At 45.2% G+C, this 18,679-nt stretch overlaps 1 protein-coding gene across 3 annotated transcripts in view; it reads right to left on the reverse strand.

Annotated features, from left to right (window-relative positions):
• Window positions 1-18,679, reverse strand: part of PIGL (phosphatidylinositol glycan anchor biosynthesis class L) — an 81,977-nt gene that overhangs the window by 2,190 nt on the left and 61,108 nt on the right. The window contains exons 4-7 of one of the 3 annotated variants that reach the window (XM_043583235.1): window positions 14,916-14,983; window positions 13,109-13,140; window positions 11,416-11,549; window positions 3,271-3,335 (exon numbers count right to left, since the gene is read on the reverse strand). In XM_043583235.1, the coding sequence (XP_043439170.1) occupies window positions 3,271-3,335; window positions 11,416-11,549; window positions 13,109-13,140; window positions 14,916-14,983 (299 nt within the window). Of the gene's footprint in view, window positions 1-1,182; window positions 3,336-11,415; window positions 11,550-13,108; window positions 13,141-14,915; window positions 14,984-18,679 lie in introns of those variants that run through there. The other 2 variants (XM_043583234.1, XM_043583236.1) reach the window with 2 other exon arrangements.

Raw genomic sequence — 18,679 nt, forward strand, 5'->3', positions numbered from 1 at the left:
GGTAGAACATGGGGAGCCCTGCCGATGCACCGACTCAATTCTCTTTCTGATGATGTCAATTCTCCTTTATTATCCCCCATCTGTAACTGTTTCTTATTCTGGAAACTCCCCTTATTCACATGTTAGGTCTCCTAGATTTTTGTTTGTGTGTTTCCTCAGATGTATTTTTAAAGTCCCTTTTCCATCATGATTTCCTCTCCCCCCTCCCCATGGGTTCTGAGGATGTATCCTGTACCTGACGTTCCAGATCACTAATTTGGCCACTCCTGAGAAACACCTGTGTTTTTTCTGGGCCAGGGCCCCAGCTTTCACTGTTTTTTGTTTAAATTTTTAAAGTGTTTATTTTTGAAGGAGAGAGAGAGAGAGAGATGGAGTGTGAGCAGGGGCGGGGCAGAGAGAGAGACACACACACAGAATCTGAAGCAGGCTCCAGGCTCCGAGCTGTCAGCACAGAGCCCGACGCGGGGCTCGAACTCAAGGACCGCGAGATCATGACCTGAGCCGAGGTCGGACGCCCAACCGACCGAGCCACCCAGGGCCCCCCCCCCCAATCCTTATTTTTAATAGTTTCACAGCATTCTGTTTTAGTGGTATACCCACATTTCTTTAAGCAATCCTGAATCGATAGACATTTGGACTGGCTCAGTATTGGACTATTATAAAGTGTTACAGTGTCCATTCCTTACATCCCTTCTTTGCCACATGTAAATCTACAATGTAAACCATCGGAAGCAGAAATGCTGGGTCAGAGGGTATGTGACTTTACCTCCCACAGAGGCTGTACCATTACATGCCTGTCAGCAGTGTATTAGCCAGTTTTTCTTTAATGAATCATTTCCATACAAAATCCAGACTATCCTGGATACACACATTTTTTAAAAACGTCACATATCAAAAGTGTACTATAACATCATAACCATTCATAAACAACAAAATCCTTTAAAATGATAAATGTTCATTTTAATTTTTTTTTCTACATTTATTTTTGAAATACAGAGAGAGACAGTATGAGCAGGGGAAGGGAAGAGAGAGAGGAAGACACAGAATCAGAAGCAGGCTCCAGGTTCTGAGCTGTCAGCACAGAGCCCGATGTGGGGCTCAAACTCACGAACCGTGAGATCGTGACCTGAGCAGAAGTCGGAGGCTTAACCAACTGAGCCACCAAGGATCCCCAATAAATGTTCATTTTAGAAAGAGAAGCTTACTAATTAGAAATTACCTTTTTTTTTTTTTTTTAAGCAAGCTCTATACCCAACATGGGGCTTGAATTCATGATACCCCGAGATCAGGAGTCACAAGGTCTACCAACTGAACCAGCCAGGCACCCCAGTAATTACATTTTGGATATATATCTCTATATATCTCTGTCTCTCTCTCTTCAGCTTGAGCCAAAGTCCGAAGCTTAACTGAGTCGCCCAGGCGCCCCAAGTAGGGGTATTTTATAAGCTCTTAACACATAATGAGACTCGCAGTCCAGGGAAGCTGGTTGAGTGCCCGTCTTGCCAGCAGTAGGACAGGAGGCAGCCTGGCCCCCACGCTCTAACCAGCATCAGTGGCTTATTCCTTGTCACGGTTTCATAGGGAGGCTATTAGGAGCTTTTGACAGATTTTAAGTAGACAGAAAACATAACCACACTTGTATTTCGATTCCAGCTTCAGGGCCTGATAGCTCTTTCGGTCCCTTTTGGCCCCTAGGAGGCATTCAAGAGAGCTCCAGTGAGCAGGTCTCTAACCTGTTGCTATGGAGACAGCAATTGCGGGCCTTTGGGCAGGCAAAGAGGCCACCCACTGGACAACGCACACTGAGAGCCTTTCTGTGTCGGGACTTGAACGTACATTCTAGTCCCTCTGCTTTACGCCTGCTTACTCTGTAGACCTCAGAATGCCAGCCGCTCATCTTTCCTGAGCCCCGACTGCATGCCGGACCCTTTCCATGCGTCTACCAGGCGTCATCTCCTCCGAGGTGGGTACCATTACGGTCCCCCATTTTGCAGAGGAGACAATGGAGGCAGAGAAAGGTCCAAACACCTTATCCGTGGTTATGCTGCTGGTAAGTCTGGCCTCACACCCAGGCTCACCAGCACGCGGAGCCCCAGCTCTTCACGGCTGCGCTTCCCTGCCTCAGGCCACCTCCCTGGACCAGTAGCTGGACTGTGGGAGTAGCTTCCAAGCCAGACGCCTCAGAGTCTTTTTGTTTGTAGCACAATTTTAAGACATCCGCTTTCTGGGGCACATGGGTGGCTCAGTCGGTTAAGCGTCCGACTTGGGCTCAGGTCATGATCTCACGGTTTGTGAGTTCAAGCCCCGCGTCGGACTCTGTGCTGGCAGCTTGGAGCCTGGAGCCTGCTTTGGATTCTGTGTCTCCCTCTCTCTCTGCTCCTCCCCCAGTCATGCTCTGTTTCTCTCTCTCCTTCAAAAATAAATAAAAATATATATAAAAAAAAAAGACATCCGCTTTTTGAGTGTTACAAAAAACAAAACACAAAACACAAAGAAAAAACAGTTCCAGATTTGTCTTCCCTTTTCCGGCTTTCCCCAGAAGCCTGGGAGCTGAGGTATTTGATTGTAAGCTCCTTCAGGGCAGGTCCCACATCATACCAGTCTCAGTATGAAATGGTGGGCACAGGGTTGGGGCCTTGGGAGCCCCAATTTAAGGACTGTGATGCTAAATGGAGAACTTCCTCTAGATTCAAATCTGACACATAGGCCACAACGTTAATCAAAGGAATTATGGTTGAATTAGTTCAATAAAGACTGTGTGTGTGTGTGTGTGTGTGTGTGTGTGTGTTTGGCAAGCCTGCTTTGGAAACGATGTAAAAATACTGCATCATGGCCTCTGTGAAGTGATGATGTCAGCACACTTTTGCCTTCATTTGTAATCCTAGCAGGCTCTGTGCTATGTGTTTGACATACATTGTGCCCTTACATAACCTGTTTTTCACGAGAACTTGAGGATCTAGCAGGGTGGCTATTATTACCCTTGGGTTTATTTGGTTTGGGCTGCTGTAGGTTTTTTTTTTTTCCCCCAGACGAAGAAGTTCAAGCTTGGACAACCCGTTGGCCAGCACGCACCGCCCCCCCCCCCCCCCCCCCATATGTTAGAGGCTCACGGCATGGATGAGCAGAGCTCTGTCTGCCTCGGCCCCGGGGAGGCGAGCCAGCTCACGGCCAGGCGCCAGGCTTCCTGGGCTTGTTCTTCTCCCTTTCTTCTGCGGACCGGAAAGCTCTTCAAGGCTTCAGAGGAAGTGCAGAGAGTTGATTCTCATGTACCTGGAGAAGAGCACGTAGAGGCGGCGGAACCAGAGCAGCTGGCTGCGGTGGCAGGACATGGCTTTCTAGAAGAATCCAAGAGGACCAGTTGAGAAACCCTTGCACCGGAGCAGCTTCTGTCATGCTCACTTCTGCCTTGCACGCCCACGAACACATTTCACACACTGTGGCCTAATCTGGCTTCTTCCTGTAACTCGCTAAACCTCTCTGGGTTGGCCCCCACTCGCTGCCTCCCCGCCCCATCTCTCACTTACAACCATGTGATAAAAATCCTGTGATGCAAATGGCAGTTATAGCACTGGAGTCTCCATGCATTATCTTAATTTAACAACCCTGTGAGTTAAGTACTGTTATTACTTAACATTTTTTTTTAGTGGACGAGGAAACTTGTCAGTCTCAAACAGCTAGTACATGGCAGAGCTGATATTTGAACTCAGAGCCATCTGAATGCTCTCAAGCCTACATTCTTAATTACTTTGCTGCATGCACTAAGTCACATATATAACACATACAGGGATGTTTTGTGGGAAGCAAGCTAGGATATTATGCTCAAACTCTCCTGAATTAGGTAAGCTGGGAGGAAGAGGAAGAGGGGGAGAAGAAAAACAAATACGCATAGATACGGGGCACCTGGGTGGCTCAGTCAAGCATCTGACTTTGGCTCAGGTAGTGATCTCACAGTTTGTGATTCTGAGCCCCACAGGTAGAAATCACGAAATATAAAACTTTCTCTTGCCATCATAACCATTTATGGTTCAGTAGTTTTAACCATATTCACATTGCTGCATAAAAAAATCTGTAGAGCTTTGTCATCTTGCAAAAATAAAACTCTAAACCCACTAAAACCCAGCTCCCCGTTTCCCCCTCCCCCAGTCCCTGGCAACCACCATTCCACCTTCTGTTTGTGTGATTTTCACTGCTCTGGATATCTCATATAAGTAGAATCACACAGTGTTTGTCCTTTTGTGACTGGCTTATTTCACTCAGCAAAGTGTCCTCGATGTTCATCCATGTCGTAGCAGGTATTCCTTTTTTTTTTTTTTTAAGCCTGAACAATATCCCATCATAAGTGTGTAGATTTCTTAATCCATTCAAATGCCATGGACATTTGGGTCTGCTTCTACCTGTTGGCTATGGCGTATAATGCTACAATGAACATGTGGAAATATCTCTTCGAGACCCTGCTTTCGATTCTTTTAGATATAAACCCAGAGTGGGATTGCTGGATCATATGGTAATTCTATTTCCTTTTTCCTTTTTCCTTTCCTTCCTAGTAAACTCTACCCACGACATGGGGTTTGATCTCACGAACCCGAGATCAAGAGTCGCATGCTCTACTGACCAGCCAGGTGCCCTGTATTTACTTTTAATTTTCTCATCCTCAACATAATTCAGGTGTTCTGACCTGGTCAAGAGGAAGCAGTAAATTCATGCTTCCTGTTCCAAACACATAGCGATGACGGAGGAAAATGCAAAGAGACACGGATGGGTCAAAACTAACACCAAGAGCACCATGAACTTAAAGAATGTGGACAGAGGTGTGAGAGGCCAAAGCAGAGGATTACTGGCTCAAGGGCTCAGAGCAAAGTGGTGGCTGGGAGTTCTGCTTCTGGTCTCACTGCCGGGACTCTGCTGGAGCGGGCAGGGGCTCCCTCGTCAGATAAGAGGTTGGGGGGAAAAATGCCGCCGACTGCTTTGAGAGCAAGCTGAATGCTTTGAGACCAGCACTGAACAGTTACCCGCTGGCTCTGTGACTGGAACTGCCAGTGACGACCTGATTCTGGCCTTCAAGCAATTGCAAACTCTGTAGATGAGGAGGGAGAGCACAGAGGAAGAGGGGAGTAACATCCCCCTAGTCAACCACCTAGCCCCTAGTTTCCAAATCAGAATTCCTGGAGACATGACGTAATGTGATGCAAAGAAAGATGTAATCAAATTAGCAACTAGACCATGAATATATTTTAGATGAAGATAGTTTCATAGAACAATTTGTCAAAGACTGATTACATTTTGGACATTCAAAGAGCTAAGTGGGAGGAAAACCAGCTTAAAGACTAAATTATCGGGACACCCGGTGGCTCGGTCGGTTAGGCGTCTCACTTGATTTCAGCTCAGGTCATGATCTCACAGTTGTGAGACTGAGTCCCTCGTCGGACTCCGTGCTGAGCGTGGAGCCTGCTTGGGATTCTCTCTTCTCTCTCTCTCTTTCTCCTCTCTCCCTTCTTCTCCCTCTGCCCCTTCCCCACTTTCATGCACATGCATTCTCTCAATAAAAAAAAGAATAAGAAATTATGAAATTAAAAAAAATAGAAGTGAAACAATAGGTGGTCGTAAAATAAAAAATTAGGTATTTTAGAAATGAAAACAAAATTGAAATAGAGAACAAATGTGAAAGAACAATTAGGAGACACAAAGCATAGATTAAAAGTCCTCAAGGTGGGGGGCACCTGGGTGGCTCCGTTGGTTGAGCATCCAACATTGGCTTGGGTCATGATCTCGCGGTTTGTGAGTTCGAGCCCCACGTCAGACTCTGTGCTGGCAGCTCAGAGCCTGGAGCCTGCTTCGGATTCTGTGTCTCCCTCTCTCTCTGCTCTTCCCCTGCTCATGCTCCTTTTCTCTCCCTCCTTCAAAAATAAACATTAAAAAAAATTTTTTTTTTAAAGTCCTCAAGGGGGGCGCCTGGGTGGCTCATTTGGTTAAGCGGTTAAGCATCTGACTTTGGCTCTAATCATACTCTCATGGTTTGTGGGTTCAAGCCCTGCGTCAGGCTCTGTGCTGACAGTTCAGAGCCTGGAGCCTGCTTCAGATTCTGTGTCTCCCTCCCCCACTCATGCTCTCTCTCAAAAATATCATGCTCTCAGAAATAAATATTTTTAAAAAATAATAATGAGTCCTCAAGGGACAGCTGGCTGGCTCAGTCAGAGGAGCACATAGCTCTTGATCTCGGGGTTGTGAGTTTGAGCCCCATTTTGGGTGTAGAGATTACTTAAATAAATAAACTTAAAAGAAAAAAGATTGAGAGTCCTCAATATGCATTCAGTAGGAATCCAGGAAGAGAACGGAGGGAACTTCACCCAAGTGCTGTTTAAGGAGAAAATAGGTGAGGAGTTTTGAGAACTGCCAACAGATAGAGGTCCCCAGGTTGAGAGTACAAGGCAGAAGAAATGAGCAAATCTACCCTAGACCTACTGTAATAAGACTGTGGAACCCAGAAACACAAAGATAACCTGAAACATTAACATAAAGGAGATTAACTGTACATGACTAATAAGATTACAATGACAGCAGGTTCCCGTTGCCAAAGGATAAGGATGGGAGTTACATCTTCAAACACCTTTGCAGAGGGCCTATAACTCAAACTAAACCTTTATTTCCAGCTAACTTCATTCAGAAGGCGACATGCAAACACTCAAAGGCTAAGAGAAGTTGCCTTCTTTAGACCCTCACTAAAAAATGCTGAAGAACAGGCATCAGCAAAAGTGAACCCAGAGGTAACGTGTGGGATACAAGAAACAGGGAAGGGCCAGCAATCTAGTACGTATCAGCAATGATATCATAAGGTACAGTAACAGAGTGGGGCAGAGTTGATCAATGAGCAATTAAAACCTGCTAAAGTTGGGTGGCAGGGAGGACAAATACGGATTGCTTTGAATTTTATGGTTATGAATGATATTACAGTTTTAGGGCTAACCACAGAAATACCATCTATAGCTTCCAAAACAGAGGGGGAGAAAGCAGGGAGAGGGGCCATGGAAAATTTGACCGATCCAACAGAAGGCAGGAAAAGGGTGGTGGGGGCTGGGGGATAACGTTAAACAGAAAACACAAAATAAGATAGTAGAAAAAAGTCCAAATAGATCAATAGTTACAAATAGAAATAAACCAAATATACCCACTTGCTTTCATAGCACACTTGTACTGAGCGCAGCATAAGGTATAGACTTGTTGAATCACTATGTGGTACATTAGAAACAAATGTCAACTACACCTCAATAAAAGAAACAAGATATTTCGTAGAAGGATTAAGAAAAAAATACAACTATATGCTGCTTACAGAAGACACATCTAAAAATTACAAGTGGTTAAAAATAAAAATAAAGGTATTAAAAAGCCCCACACTGGGCATGGAGCCTACTTAAAGAAAAAAAAAAAGGTATTAAAAAAGATGAACCATGTAGATGCAAGTCCAAAGAAAGCTATCATAGCAATGTTAAGATTAAAACAGAATTTAAGACAAAACCATTAATAATGTGAGACATAGGATAATAAAAGGAAGAGTTTGCTAAGATACAATGACCTTGATCTTTTTGTGCACAAGACACACATAAAGCAAAAACAAAGACAAATGGACAAATGCAAACTCAGGGGAAGAGATCTCAACATACTTGTATCAAAGTAGTAGATCAAAAAAGTAGTAGTAGATCAAAAAGTTAAAAAAAGTAGTTAGAATACACAAGTTGTGACCAACATAAGTACTAAGCTTGATCTACTGGTGAGATCTAGAGTCTGAAATGCAAAGCATAGAGCACACACAAACTTTTTAGGTAGACAAGTTAACATTTACAAAAAGTGATCATAAAGTAGGTCATTCATTGAAGAACTCTCAATAAGTCTTTAAAAACCAGTATTACACAGGCCACATGTAATGACCAGAAAGCAATTCAATTATAAGTCAACAATAAAAAGGCTATATCTTGATTCTTGTTATGGTAGTTATGTTCTATAAAGTTACTGCAGACACTTGATTTAGTCAATACTGAATCATTGTTCCTGAGAGCCTCTGGTCACAACATTTTCATCAACTGATCAACACATAACCTTGTTTTTTGTTTTCGTTTTTGTTTTGTTTTGATTTGTTTTTTGAGAGAGAGAGAGAGAGAGAGCACGAGCAGGGGAGAGGGGCAGAGATAGAAAATCCCAAGCGATGCAGGGCTAGATCCCATGACCCTGGGATCATGACCTGAGCCGAAATCAAGAGTTGGATGCTCAACTGACTGAGCCACTCAGGCGCTCCAACACATAACCTTGTTTTATCTGTGTTTTTTTGAAGGCACCTTATTCAATATTATGTTATCAATTCATTAATACTGAATTCACAACTAATGGGGCTATAACTCATACATGAATGAAACTTATCTAACACACGTACTTTCTCTGTAAGATACATCACAGCTTTCGCGCCCTTAGCCTCATTAGGCAGCACTTTGATGCTATATTTAGAAGACGTTTTAAACCACAAAGGCACCAACAAAACAAAAATGAGAACAATGCGACACTAAATATACTGGGAAAGGATACTTGTTTACAGTAGGAGAGCTGAAATGAGACGGCAGAGGGTCACCTTGTTCAACAGTTGGGAACCTGTGTGTGTGCATTGGTGGTGACTTAAAACTTTTCACTGCCTTGCAAATACGCATGTCCACAAATGACCGCAAAAGCACCAGGAGTATTAATTCTGGGGTTACAAGTAAATTTTAGCACGTAGGCACATTTGCAAATGTGGAACTTGAGAATAATGACGATCTACTGTATCTAATCACACATATGCATTTTAAACTCTAAAATACGCCCTTAAACACTTCATGTATTAAAGAGGAACTCACAATGGGAACTATAAATTACTTATAACTGAATGGCGGGAGAAAAAGCACATATCAGAACTTGTCGGGTGCAGCTAAAGGAATACTTCAAGGGAAATTAATAGTATTGAAGTGTAGTATTTTAAAAGACTGAAAATGGAAAAAAAAAGGGCTGAGAAATTAAAAAAAAAAAAGTGTCAGGGGTGCCTGGTGGCTCAGTCGGTTGAGCGTCTGACTTCAGCTCAGGTCATGATCTCATGTCTCGTGGGTTCAAGCCTTGCATCGGGCTCTGTGTGACAGCTCAGAGCCCGGAGCCTGCTTCGGATTCTGTGTTTCCCTCGCTCTCTGCCCCTCCCCCGCTTGCACTTTCTCTCTCTTTCTCTGTCTCTTCCCAAAATAAACACTAAAAGAATAGTGAAATAAAAAATAAAAATAGTGTCAAACATGAGTAAAGTAGAAGGGCAAAAACAAAGTACAAAGATTAATGACCTATCAAATAAACAAGGGAGAACACATATTTTATTTCTGTTTCGTGTTGCCTGTTCAACATCTGGCAAAGTGCCTTTGGTAGGTATCCATGTTTATTGTAGACAGTTTAGAAAAGAAAACTGAGCCCGGGTGGCTCAGTCAGTTAAGCGTCTGACTTCAGCTCAGGTCATGATCTCACAGCTCGTGAGTTCGAGCCCACATTGGGCTCTACGCTGGCAACTCGGGAGTCTGAAGTCTGCTTCAGATTCTGTGTCCCCCTCTCTCTCTGACCCTCCCCTGCTCGCACTCTGTCTCTCTCTCTCTCTCAAAAATAAATAAACATTAAAAAAAATTTTTTTAAAAAAAAGGAAAAGAAAACTAAGCAGCAAAAAGAAATCATTATCTTGAGTTCTCTCAGTTCTGCTCATTGCTACTCTTCTCTTTCTGGTGGACTGAAGTCAGCTGGGGGTCACGCCTGTAGACAAACTGAGCAATCCTCCTTAACTGCCTGCTCCCTAACTCCATGGTTCTTAGAATCACCTGCCCTACCGCCAGCTAAGGGTTTTCGCTACGAGGGCCTTACTGGGCCTGTCATTTCCTCCATAGACACCTAGGCCTCTGGCGGTCTATCCTACTGGCTCTTTGCATTGGCTCCTTCACAGAGGCTCCCGGCAGGTCTCAATTCCTTAGACTCAAGCTGTGTGGTAGGTACATCCATACAAGGGAACGCAGGCACCCATTGCAATTCAAATACATAAGGACATAGAAGAAAAGAGTCATAATATTAGAACAGGTTTTAAATAGTAGGCACTGTGTGATCTCATTAAAAAAAAAAAAATATATATATATATATATATATATATACATATGGACACCTGGGTGGCTCAGTCAGTTAAATGTCCAACTTCAGCTCAGGTCAGGGTCTCACAGTTCATGGGTACAAGCCCTGCATCAGGCTCTGCGCTGACAGCTCAGAGCCTGCTTCACATTCTCTGTCTCCCTCTCTCTCTCTGCCCCTCCCCTGTTCATGTTCTCTCTCTCTCAAAAATAAGTAAACATTAAAAAAATTAATAAAAAAGGGGTGCCTAGGTGGCCCAGTCAGTTAAGCATCCAACTGCAGCTCAGGTCATGATCTCGCAGTTTGTGAGTTCGAGCCCCGCGTCAGGCTCTGTGCTGACAGCTCGGAGCCTGGAGCCTACTTCGGATTCTGTGTCTCCCTCTCTCTCTGCTCTTCCTCCGCTCATGCTCTGTCTCTCTCCCCTTCAAACAAATAAATAAACTTAAAAAAAAAATTAAAAATATATGTTTATATAATATTCTTTATATAGAGGACATACGTTAACAATAATTACCTTTGAGTGGTGGCACTGTGGGTAATTTTTATTAATTATTTTTATTTTCTTCTTGATGCTTTTATGTATTTCTAGATTTTCTACAATAAGCATGTATTGTTATTTACTTTTAAAAAAGCGTGTGTTATTTTTATAATCAGAAAAAAGGGTGGGGGTGCCTGGCTGACTCAGGAGGTGGAGTATGTGACTCTTGATCTCAAGGTTGTAAGTTGGAGCCCCATGTTGGGTGTAGAGATTACTTAAACATAAAATCTTTAGGGCTCCTGGGTGGTTCAGTTGGTTAAGTGTCTGACTCTTGATTTCGGCTCAGGTTATAATTTTGCAGTTTGTGAGATCGAGCCCCGAGTCAGGCTCTGCACAGACAGCATGGAGCCGGCTTGGGATTCTCTCTCTCTCCTCTCTTTTTGTCCCTCTCCCTGCTCACACTCATTCTCTCTCCCATGTGTACACACACTCACTCTCTCTTTCTCAAAATAAATAAACATTTCAAAAAGATTTAAAAAAATCTTTAAAAAGAGAAGAGAAAAGAAAAGAAAAGAGAAAAGAAAAGAAAAGAAAAGAAAAGAAAAGAAAAGAAAAGAAAAGGTGGAAGTCCTTGAAAATCTATGACTGCCAAGGTCTAGCTAGACAGTCCTAACACTCAGGTGCTGAACTGCTGTGGAAAGTCTTCAGTTAGGGGTCATGAGGAGCCAGGGGGTCTGGGACACAGATCCAGAGGGAGGAGTCCAGGAATTCACAATCCTCACCTTGGCCTGTGCCACTTCTTTGCTGGTGAGCACGAAGAGGACATCCCGGGTCTGAAGCAGAGTAAAGGGCAGGTCCAGGAGGGAGATATACTTGCGTAAGACATTCACTGACTGAAGCGTGAGCACGGAACACCCTGGTTGGGGGGAGGGGAGAGGGGGGAAGTGAAGAGTCTTGTTGCTTCCAGGCAGATTCCCCCTGAGCACCCTACCTCTCCCTTGGGGCTCAGGGCAGGGCAGGACCGTGGCCATGGAGTTGCCAGATGACTCTGTAGCACCAAAGCTGTGTTTTGCCCATCATCCTCACAGACAGGAAGAGTGACAGGGTCACAGAACACCTGGCTGGATGTCCTCTACTTGCTACATGCCTTAGCAAGATAAGGTTGGTTGCTAGAGGTTGGGAACTGGCTACATCAAGGCCAAGGGAAAAGCGATGAAGACCGGAATTTCTGTATTGGGAGGTAAGAGACCTAGTTCCTGCTCTGGCACTCAAGACCCGACAGATTTAGGGAAGTCCCTTCAGCTCTCTGAGCCTCAGTTTTCTCATCTGTAAAATGGCATTGACAGTGTGGGAGCCTGTCTCACAGCATTGATGTGAGGATCGAATAAACTACAGTCCCATTCTAAAGCCCTCACAGCTTGGTAAGCTCAGCCCATTCAGAGGGCTGAGCTCTCTGAACTCTACTTACGTTTTCATTTGCTTCATCTTTATAACACTCCTGAGGGATGTATATTGCTCCCACTGACAGAGCAGAAACTGGCTCAGAGAGGTTAAGCATCAGTGTCACACAGTGAATGGTCAAGTGGGGTCAAACACCTTCTAACTCAAACAGATGAACCCATCAAGCGCCCATCAGCCATTGACAAGTAATTTGGGGCTGGGATGTGACTTCAGACAGACAGACCAAAAGAACACTGGAGGTGAAAAAGACCCACCTGGTGAGAAAGCTAGACAGATGAGCGGCCAAGGCCCAAGGCCCAGTGTCATGGTTAATTTTATGTGTCAACTTCACTGGGTCACAGGGTACCCAGATATTGGGCTGTACATTATTTCTGGGTGTGCCTGGGAGGGTTTTTTCGGATGAGATTAGCATTCAAATCGGTGGCCTCAGGAAGGCAGACTGCCCTCCCCAATGAGGGTGGACATGATCCAATCCATTGAGGGCCTCAATAGAAGGAAAGGTGGATGAAGGGAGAATTTCTTCTTTTCTGCCCATTAAGCTAGGACATGGGTCATCACCTGCCCTTGGCCTGGGATTTACACCATTGGCCCTCCTGCTTCTCAGGCCTTTGGACCCCACTAACTGACCCCCAGGTTCCTGGGCCCCCAGCTTGCAGAGATGCTAGACTGTGGGACTTCTCAGCCTCTGTACTTGCATGAGCCAAATCCTTATAATAAGTTTCTTTCATATTTGTATCTCCTATTGGTTCTGGTTTTCTAACCCATCTGGCCTCCCCTCCCACCCAGAGGCTGCCTGGCTGGCAGGGCACTTCCCAATGGATACAACCTGCTTTTAAAGCTGGAGGACCCACACTGACAGACACACTGAACTGGGTCAGAAAGAGTGTGGTCCAGCCTCCCCGGCCCCACCTTTGCTTGGCCTGTGGCAGTTTTCCATATATTTACACTTTTTTGTCCAATAAGTTTTTTTAGAGGGATAGTAACTAGCAGACTTTGGCAAAAGGGACAACTTACCTTTAGGTAACTTCCCTTCTGAATGCAGGGTCCTGGAAGAAGAAAGGACAGGAGTGAAAGGGAGCAATAATTCCTTTGCAGGAAGAGCCTTCAGAGTGTAGAGGTCAAAGGCAAGCCTCTCCAACTTGGGCCACAATGGCATGTAGATTATTTTGAGTTAAAAGCAATCAAAACCCAGCAAATTGAGGAAAACCGCTTTATATCCCCCTCAACCACCTAAATTTGCTCTGGAAAGGGGGTCTGTACCAGGAAGAGAATTAGTCAAAGAGATTGCTTTTTACCTAAAAATCTTATCTGCATAACAGGGAATCCTTTGTTTCCAAACATCTCCTCTCACCTTCCTGCTAATGTTCTTCCTCTTCTTTGTACCTCCAGACTCCCGCCCTCCTCCTGAGCTGAGGATGACATATAAGCCTCAGGTTGCCTGACCATCTTTGGAATTTCATATTTGTGTAGATTCTCCATATGACAACATTAAATTTGATTTTTTCCTATTAATGGTCTCATGGAAATTTAATTCTTAGTCTAGCTAGAAGAACCTTGGACAGGGGAAAATTTCTTCCTCCCCAACAGTATTAGGGCCTGCCATATCCTGTGATCCTTCTGTAGGTTTCTAGGTAGTTGCTTTTACATCAATCACCAAAGAGGTTTCTGGGATTCCATACCTCTGGCTACAGCTAAAGGGATCAGGGTGGGCACCTTACCCCAGACAATCTGGGGGCTGACCAATGGTTATGAAGTGCCCTGGTCCAAGCTTCGCCCATTAGAGATGAAGGGAACCACAAAGGATTCTTCCAAGTTTTTCTCTTTTGAAATTGAAAAATGAGGTGGTTGGACTTAAGGATAGGTGAGATCATTTCTAGCTTTACATATTTCACTGCTCTGGTCTAAGAACATCAGGCGTGTTTAGAAGAAAGTTATAAAGTAAATGCTTCACTTCAAGGTGCCCCTTCCTTTCCTCAGTGGCTAAGCCAGGTCCACCGCTCCGCCACTCATGACGCCCAGGAGAAGCACTTCTCTAGAGGGTAGGAAACATGGTACATGCTTGTACGAGCCTCTGTAAGTCCCTCAAATGTCTTTGAGGTGCAATTTTTTTTTTATCAGTAAAATGCAGACACCTATTTGGTAGATTTGAAATAGTGTACAGAACGCACAACAGGAGAAAACAAAATAAATTAGGAGGAAAAAGAAGATGAAGCCAAGAGGCACACCGATTCACAGAACTCAGCCCTGAAAGTCTCCCACATGTGCTCCGAGGGGTCACGAATTTGGCCCTAAAGCTCTCTGTGGCCAAAGCAAAGACAGAAATAAAATGTTACCCCATTTTTCCGTGGGGGAAAAACACCTTAGGTGTTAAGGAGACGAAACAATAAGTCAACTTAGGAGTGATTTCTCACAAGAGAATGTGGTAAGATGTCGTGAGCAACGTGGACAAGAGTGGCTCTCTATAACTCAGTGGTCACTTTCACGGGGCCCAGACAGCGAGTGGGGAAGCACTTTAGAAACCATCCATCTTGGGACACCTGGGAGGCTCAGGCGGTTAAGCGTCTGACTTCAGCTCAGGTTATGATCTCACGGTTTGTGGGTTCGAGCCCCGCATCGGGCTCTGTGCTGACAGCTCAGAGCCTGGAACCTGTTTCCGATTCTGTGTCTCCCTCTCTCTCTGCCCCTCTCCTGCTCGTGCTCTTTCTTTCTCTCTCTCTCTCAAAGAATAAATAAATATTTAAAAAACTTTTTCAGAAACCATCCATCCACCCTGAGCAAAGGAAAAGACCCTCTCCCACCTCCAACACGTGGAGAGTCCTACCTCACGGCCGCATATAGAGCAACGTGGTTGCTGTGACCACTCACTCCCCCTGCGTCGAAAGTCACCACCTGTAGAGAAATACAGGGTGTTCACTCATGACTGTCTGAATGCTCTCTCTGACTCCATTTCAAAGTAGCCGTCCCCATTCCCTTGGGATGAAAGGGTGCGCACAGACCCCTGGAACGTTTGCAATCGCGAGGACACCTGAACTCACTTCGGAGCAGATCGGTGGTGTGTAACCATTGCTTTGGCCAGTTGTGTGGAGACTGTTTCCGTGGGTTTTACTGTTTAATCTTGCTCCAGGCCAGTGGAGCAGAGTGGAATTCAGCCATGATAGGAACCTGAGTTCAGGGTATCTCTGTCTCTTATCTTCCTGGCTGTTTATGAACACAGTTTTCTTGGCCGGCTGCTGTGTGAACTCTTGTGCATGTAGACGCTGCCTGAATCTTTTGGCTTCTTTTCCTTGTGCCATACTGAGGGCACCAGAGGCTTTGAGGGGCAATGTCTACCATGCATCGGTGTTAAAATCATAGAAGTTTATTTGCTCATGGACTGCCTCTGTATCATCTTTTTTTTTTTTTTAACATTTATTCATTTTTGAGAGATGGAGAGAGACAGAGTAGAGTGGAGGAGGGGCAGAGAGAGAGAGAGGGAGGCACAGAATCTGAAGCAGGCTCTAGGCTCTGAGCTGTCAGCACAGAGCCCGATGCGGGGCTTGAACCCACGGACTGCGAGATCATGACCTGAGCTGAAGTCGGACACTTAACCGACTGAGTCACCCAGGTGTCCCACCTATTTTTTTTTAAGTTTATTTATTTATTTTGAGAGAGACAGAGAAGCAAGTGGGGGAGGGACACAGAGAAGGAGAGAGAGAGAATCCTAAGCAGGCTCCGTGCTGTCAGCAGAGGGCCCAAAGCAGGGCTCGAACTCACAGAACTGTGAGATCATGACCTGAGCTGAAACCAAGAGTCGGACACTCAACCGACTGAACCACCTAGACGCCCCCGTATCATCTGTTATTAATGATAAGCTTAGTCTAGATTCCAACATTTCATTTCTCCACAGATTATTAAAAAAACACCCAAATAGCAGTTTGAATAGTAACAATAATTTGCTTGAGTAAGATAAATAAATAAATATAAAAAAGAGAACAAGGACTCAGATAAAAGAACACGAATGGTTGGTTAGGGGTAGTGCAAAGAGGCAAGCTGTCCCCAAGAAAAGAGAGTGGCCATGCAGCACGGACTAAAGGGACAGGATAGGGCTTGAACTCACAATCCTGAGATCAAGACCTGAATGGAGATCAAGAGTCAGTTGCTTAACCGACTGAGCTACCCAGGCACCCCTGGCCTTTCTATTTTAAATCGTAAAATGTTTACTTCAGGTATGGAGAACTATGTTAAAATGAGAGCAGCTAACATTTATTGAGCATAGGTTGAGGGGTGGGGATACAGATTGAAAGAAAGTTTATTTATATTGAAAGAAAGTTTATTTATATTTTATTTTATTAAAAAATTTTTATTTTTATTAAAAAAATTTTTTAACATTTATTTAATTTTGAAAGACAGAGAGAAACAGAGCATGAGCAGGGGACAGATAGAGAGAGAGGGGGACACAGAATCTGAAGCAGGCTCCGGGCTCTTAGCCATCAGCACGGAGCCCGACGTGGGGCTCACGAACTGTGAGATCATGACCTGAGCTGAAGCTGGATACTCAACCGAGTCACCCAAGCACCCCTTTTTTCTTTTTCTTTTAAAATTTTTTTAATGTTTATTTATTTTTGAGAGAGAACATGAGCAAAGGGGCACAGAGAGGGAGACATAATCCGAAGTAGGCTCTGTGCTGTCAGCGCAAAGACATGGGGCTGGAACCCATGAACCGTGAGATCATGACCTGAGCTGAAATCGGACCCTGAACTGACTGAGCCACCCAGGCACCCCAGACACCTGTAGCTCCTTCTAGAACTCCATCCACTTTTCCCCCCTTACTTGCAGAGATCTTTGTTTAGATGAAATCTTGCTCAGACCCCAATCAACAGGAGGTAACAGTGGGGCTGCTCTGGTTTCTCAAAGATGGCGGTTCTCAACGGGGAGCAGTGTTGCCCCAGGGACATCTGGCAACGTCTGGAGATACATTTGCTGTGATGAGTGACGGGTGTTGCCACTGGGTAGAGAGGTGCGCTGTCAGTGAGGAGAGGCCAGGGGTGCTGCTAAGCATGTACAGTGCAGAGGACAGTCGACCATAACAAACAATGCTGTGGTCCCAAGTGTCATGGCGCCCTGAGGGAGCAGGGACTAGGTATGTTTGGTTCACTGCTATCTCGAAGTTCACAGCCAGTAGTGAACATCACATAGTAGGTGGTCAGTAAATATTTGTTGGATGAAAGGTTGAGATAGGGGTTGGGCCCAGGACCTTGCCTGCTTGTTACCCAAAGACACTACCAACCCCCTACACTGTTTTATATAAAGGACAGCATTATAATGCTTTTCAAGGCCCTGTCCGGGCAGCGGAGCCAGGACCAGATAGTACACGGTTTCCTTCCATCACACTGTGCTCACCACTGCAGAGCCAGCTTTTGGTTTGGACAGAGGAGAACTTTTGGTATCATCCCAGCACAGCCCAGGTGAGACTCTATCTTCCCAGGTCCAGCCAATACTTCCGGTCCGGAGGGGGCACCTGGGCCCTCTGATCCTGCCATCGAGTGACTTCTCACCTGTTCACTGCTAACTCCTCGCCCCTGGCCCTGCAGGGCCTATGGGGGTGGGAAGGTGCATTTCACTGCATCGTGGGGGCTGAGTCGTGATTATGGCCCTTCATGTCCATACTGGCGATGGTGTTAGCATGGCCTTATACTCTGCTGATGTATTAGTGCAGGCCAGGGAAATTGTTCCTGACTGCACTGTGACAGCTTGAGAGTTTCCTTATTTATTTATTTATTTATTTAAATTTTTAATGTTTTTATTTATTTTTGAAAGGGAGAGACAGACAGAACATGAGCGGGGGAGAGCAGAGAGAGAGGGAGACACAGAATTCGAAGCAGGCTCCTGCCTCTAAGCTGTCAGCACAGAACCCGATGCGGGGCTCGAACCCACAAACTGTGAGATCATGACCTGAGCCGAAGTCAGACGCTCAACCGACTGAGCCACCCAGGGGTCCTGAGAGTTTCCTTATTAACAGCAAGGTGTGTTAAAGAGCTGTTTTAGTGTTATTTTATTTTTTTAATATTTATTTTTGAGAGAAAGAGAGAGAGAGAGAGAGAGCACACACATGTGCACAGAAGTGGGGGAAGGGCAGAGAGAGAGAGAGAGAGGGAGGCAGAGAGTCCAAAGAAGTTTGGAGACGCTCAACCAAGTGAGCCACCCACGGGCCCCTAAAGAGCTCTTTTAAACCAGTTTTCTTGTGTATGGAAATTAAATCAACTCAGGGTTGTCCTGACAATGAAGGCCCCTCACTCACTGGAATGAAGGTGAGCACCTCAGACAACAGGAAAGAGCTCCAGGTCACCAGGTGGCAGTTGACGGTGGTGGCAGTTTGAGGATGAGCCCCGTGTGGGGTCTATTCTTGTTCTTGGGGATATAAAAGGTGTCACGGGGGCACCCGGGTGGCTCTGTTGGTTAAGCATCCGACTTCGGCTCAGGTCATGATCTCAAGGTTCGTGGGTTCAAGCCCCGCGTCAGGGTCTGTGCTGACAGCTTGGAGCCTGGAGCCTGCTTCAGATTCTATGTCTCCCTCTCTCTCTGCCCCTCCCCCGATCACGTTCTGTC

This window comes from Prionailurus bengalensis, chromosome E1 (assembly GCF_016509475.1).
Source record: "Prionailurus bengalensis isolate Pbe53 chromosome E1, Fcat_Pben_1.1_paternal_pri, whole genome shotgun sequence".
NCBI classification, from domain to species: domain Eukaryota; kingdom Metazoa; phylum Chordata; class Mammalia; order Carnivora; family Felidae; genus Prionailurus; species Prionailurus bengalensis.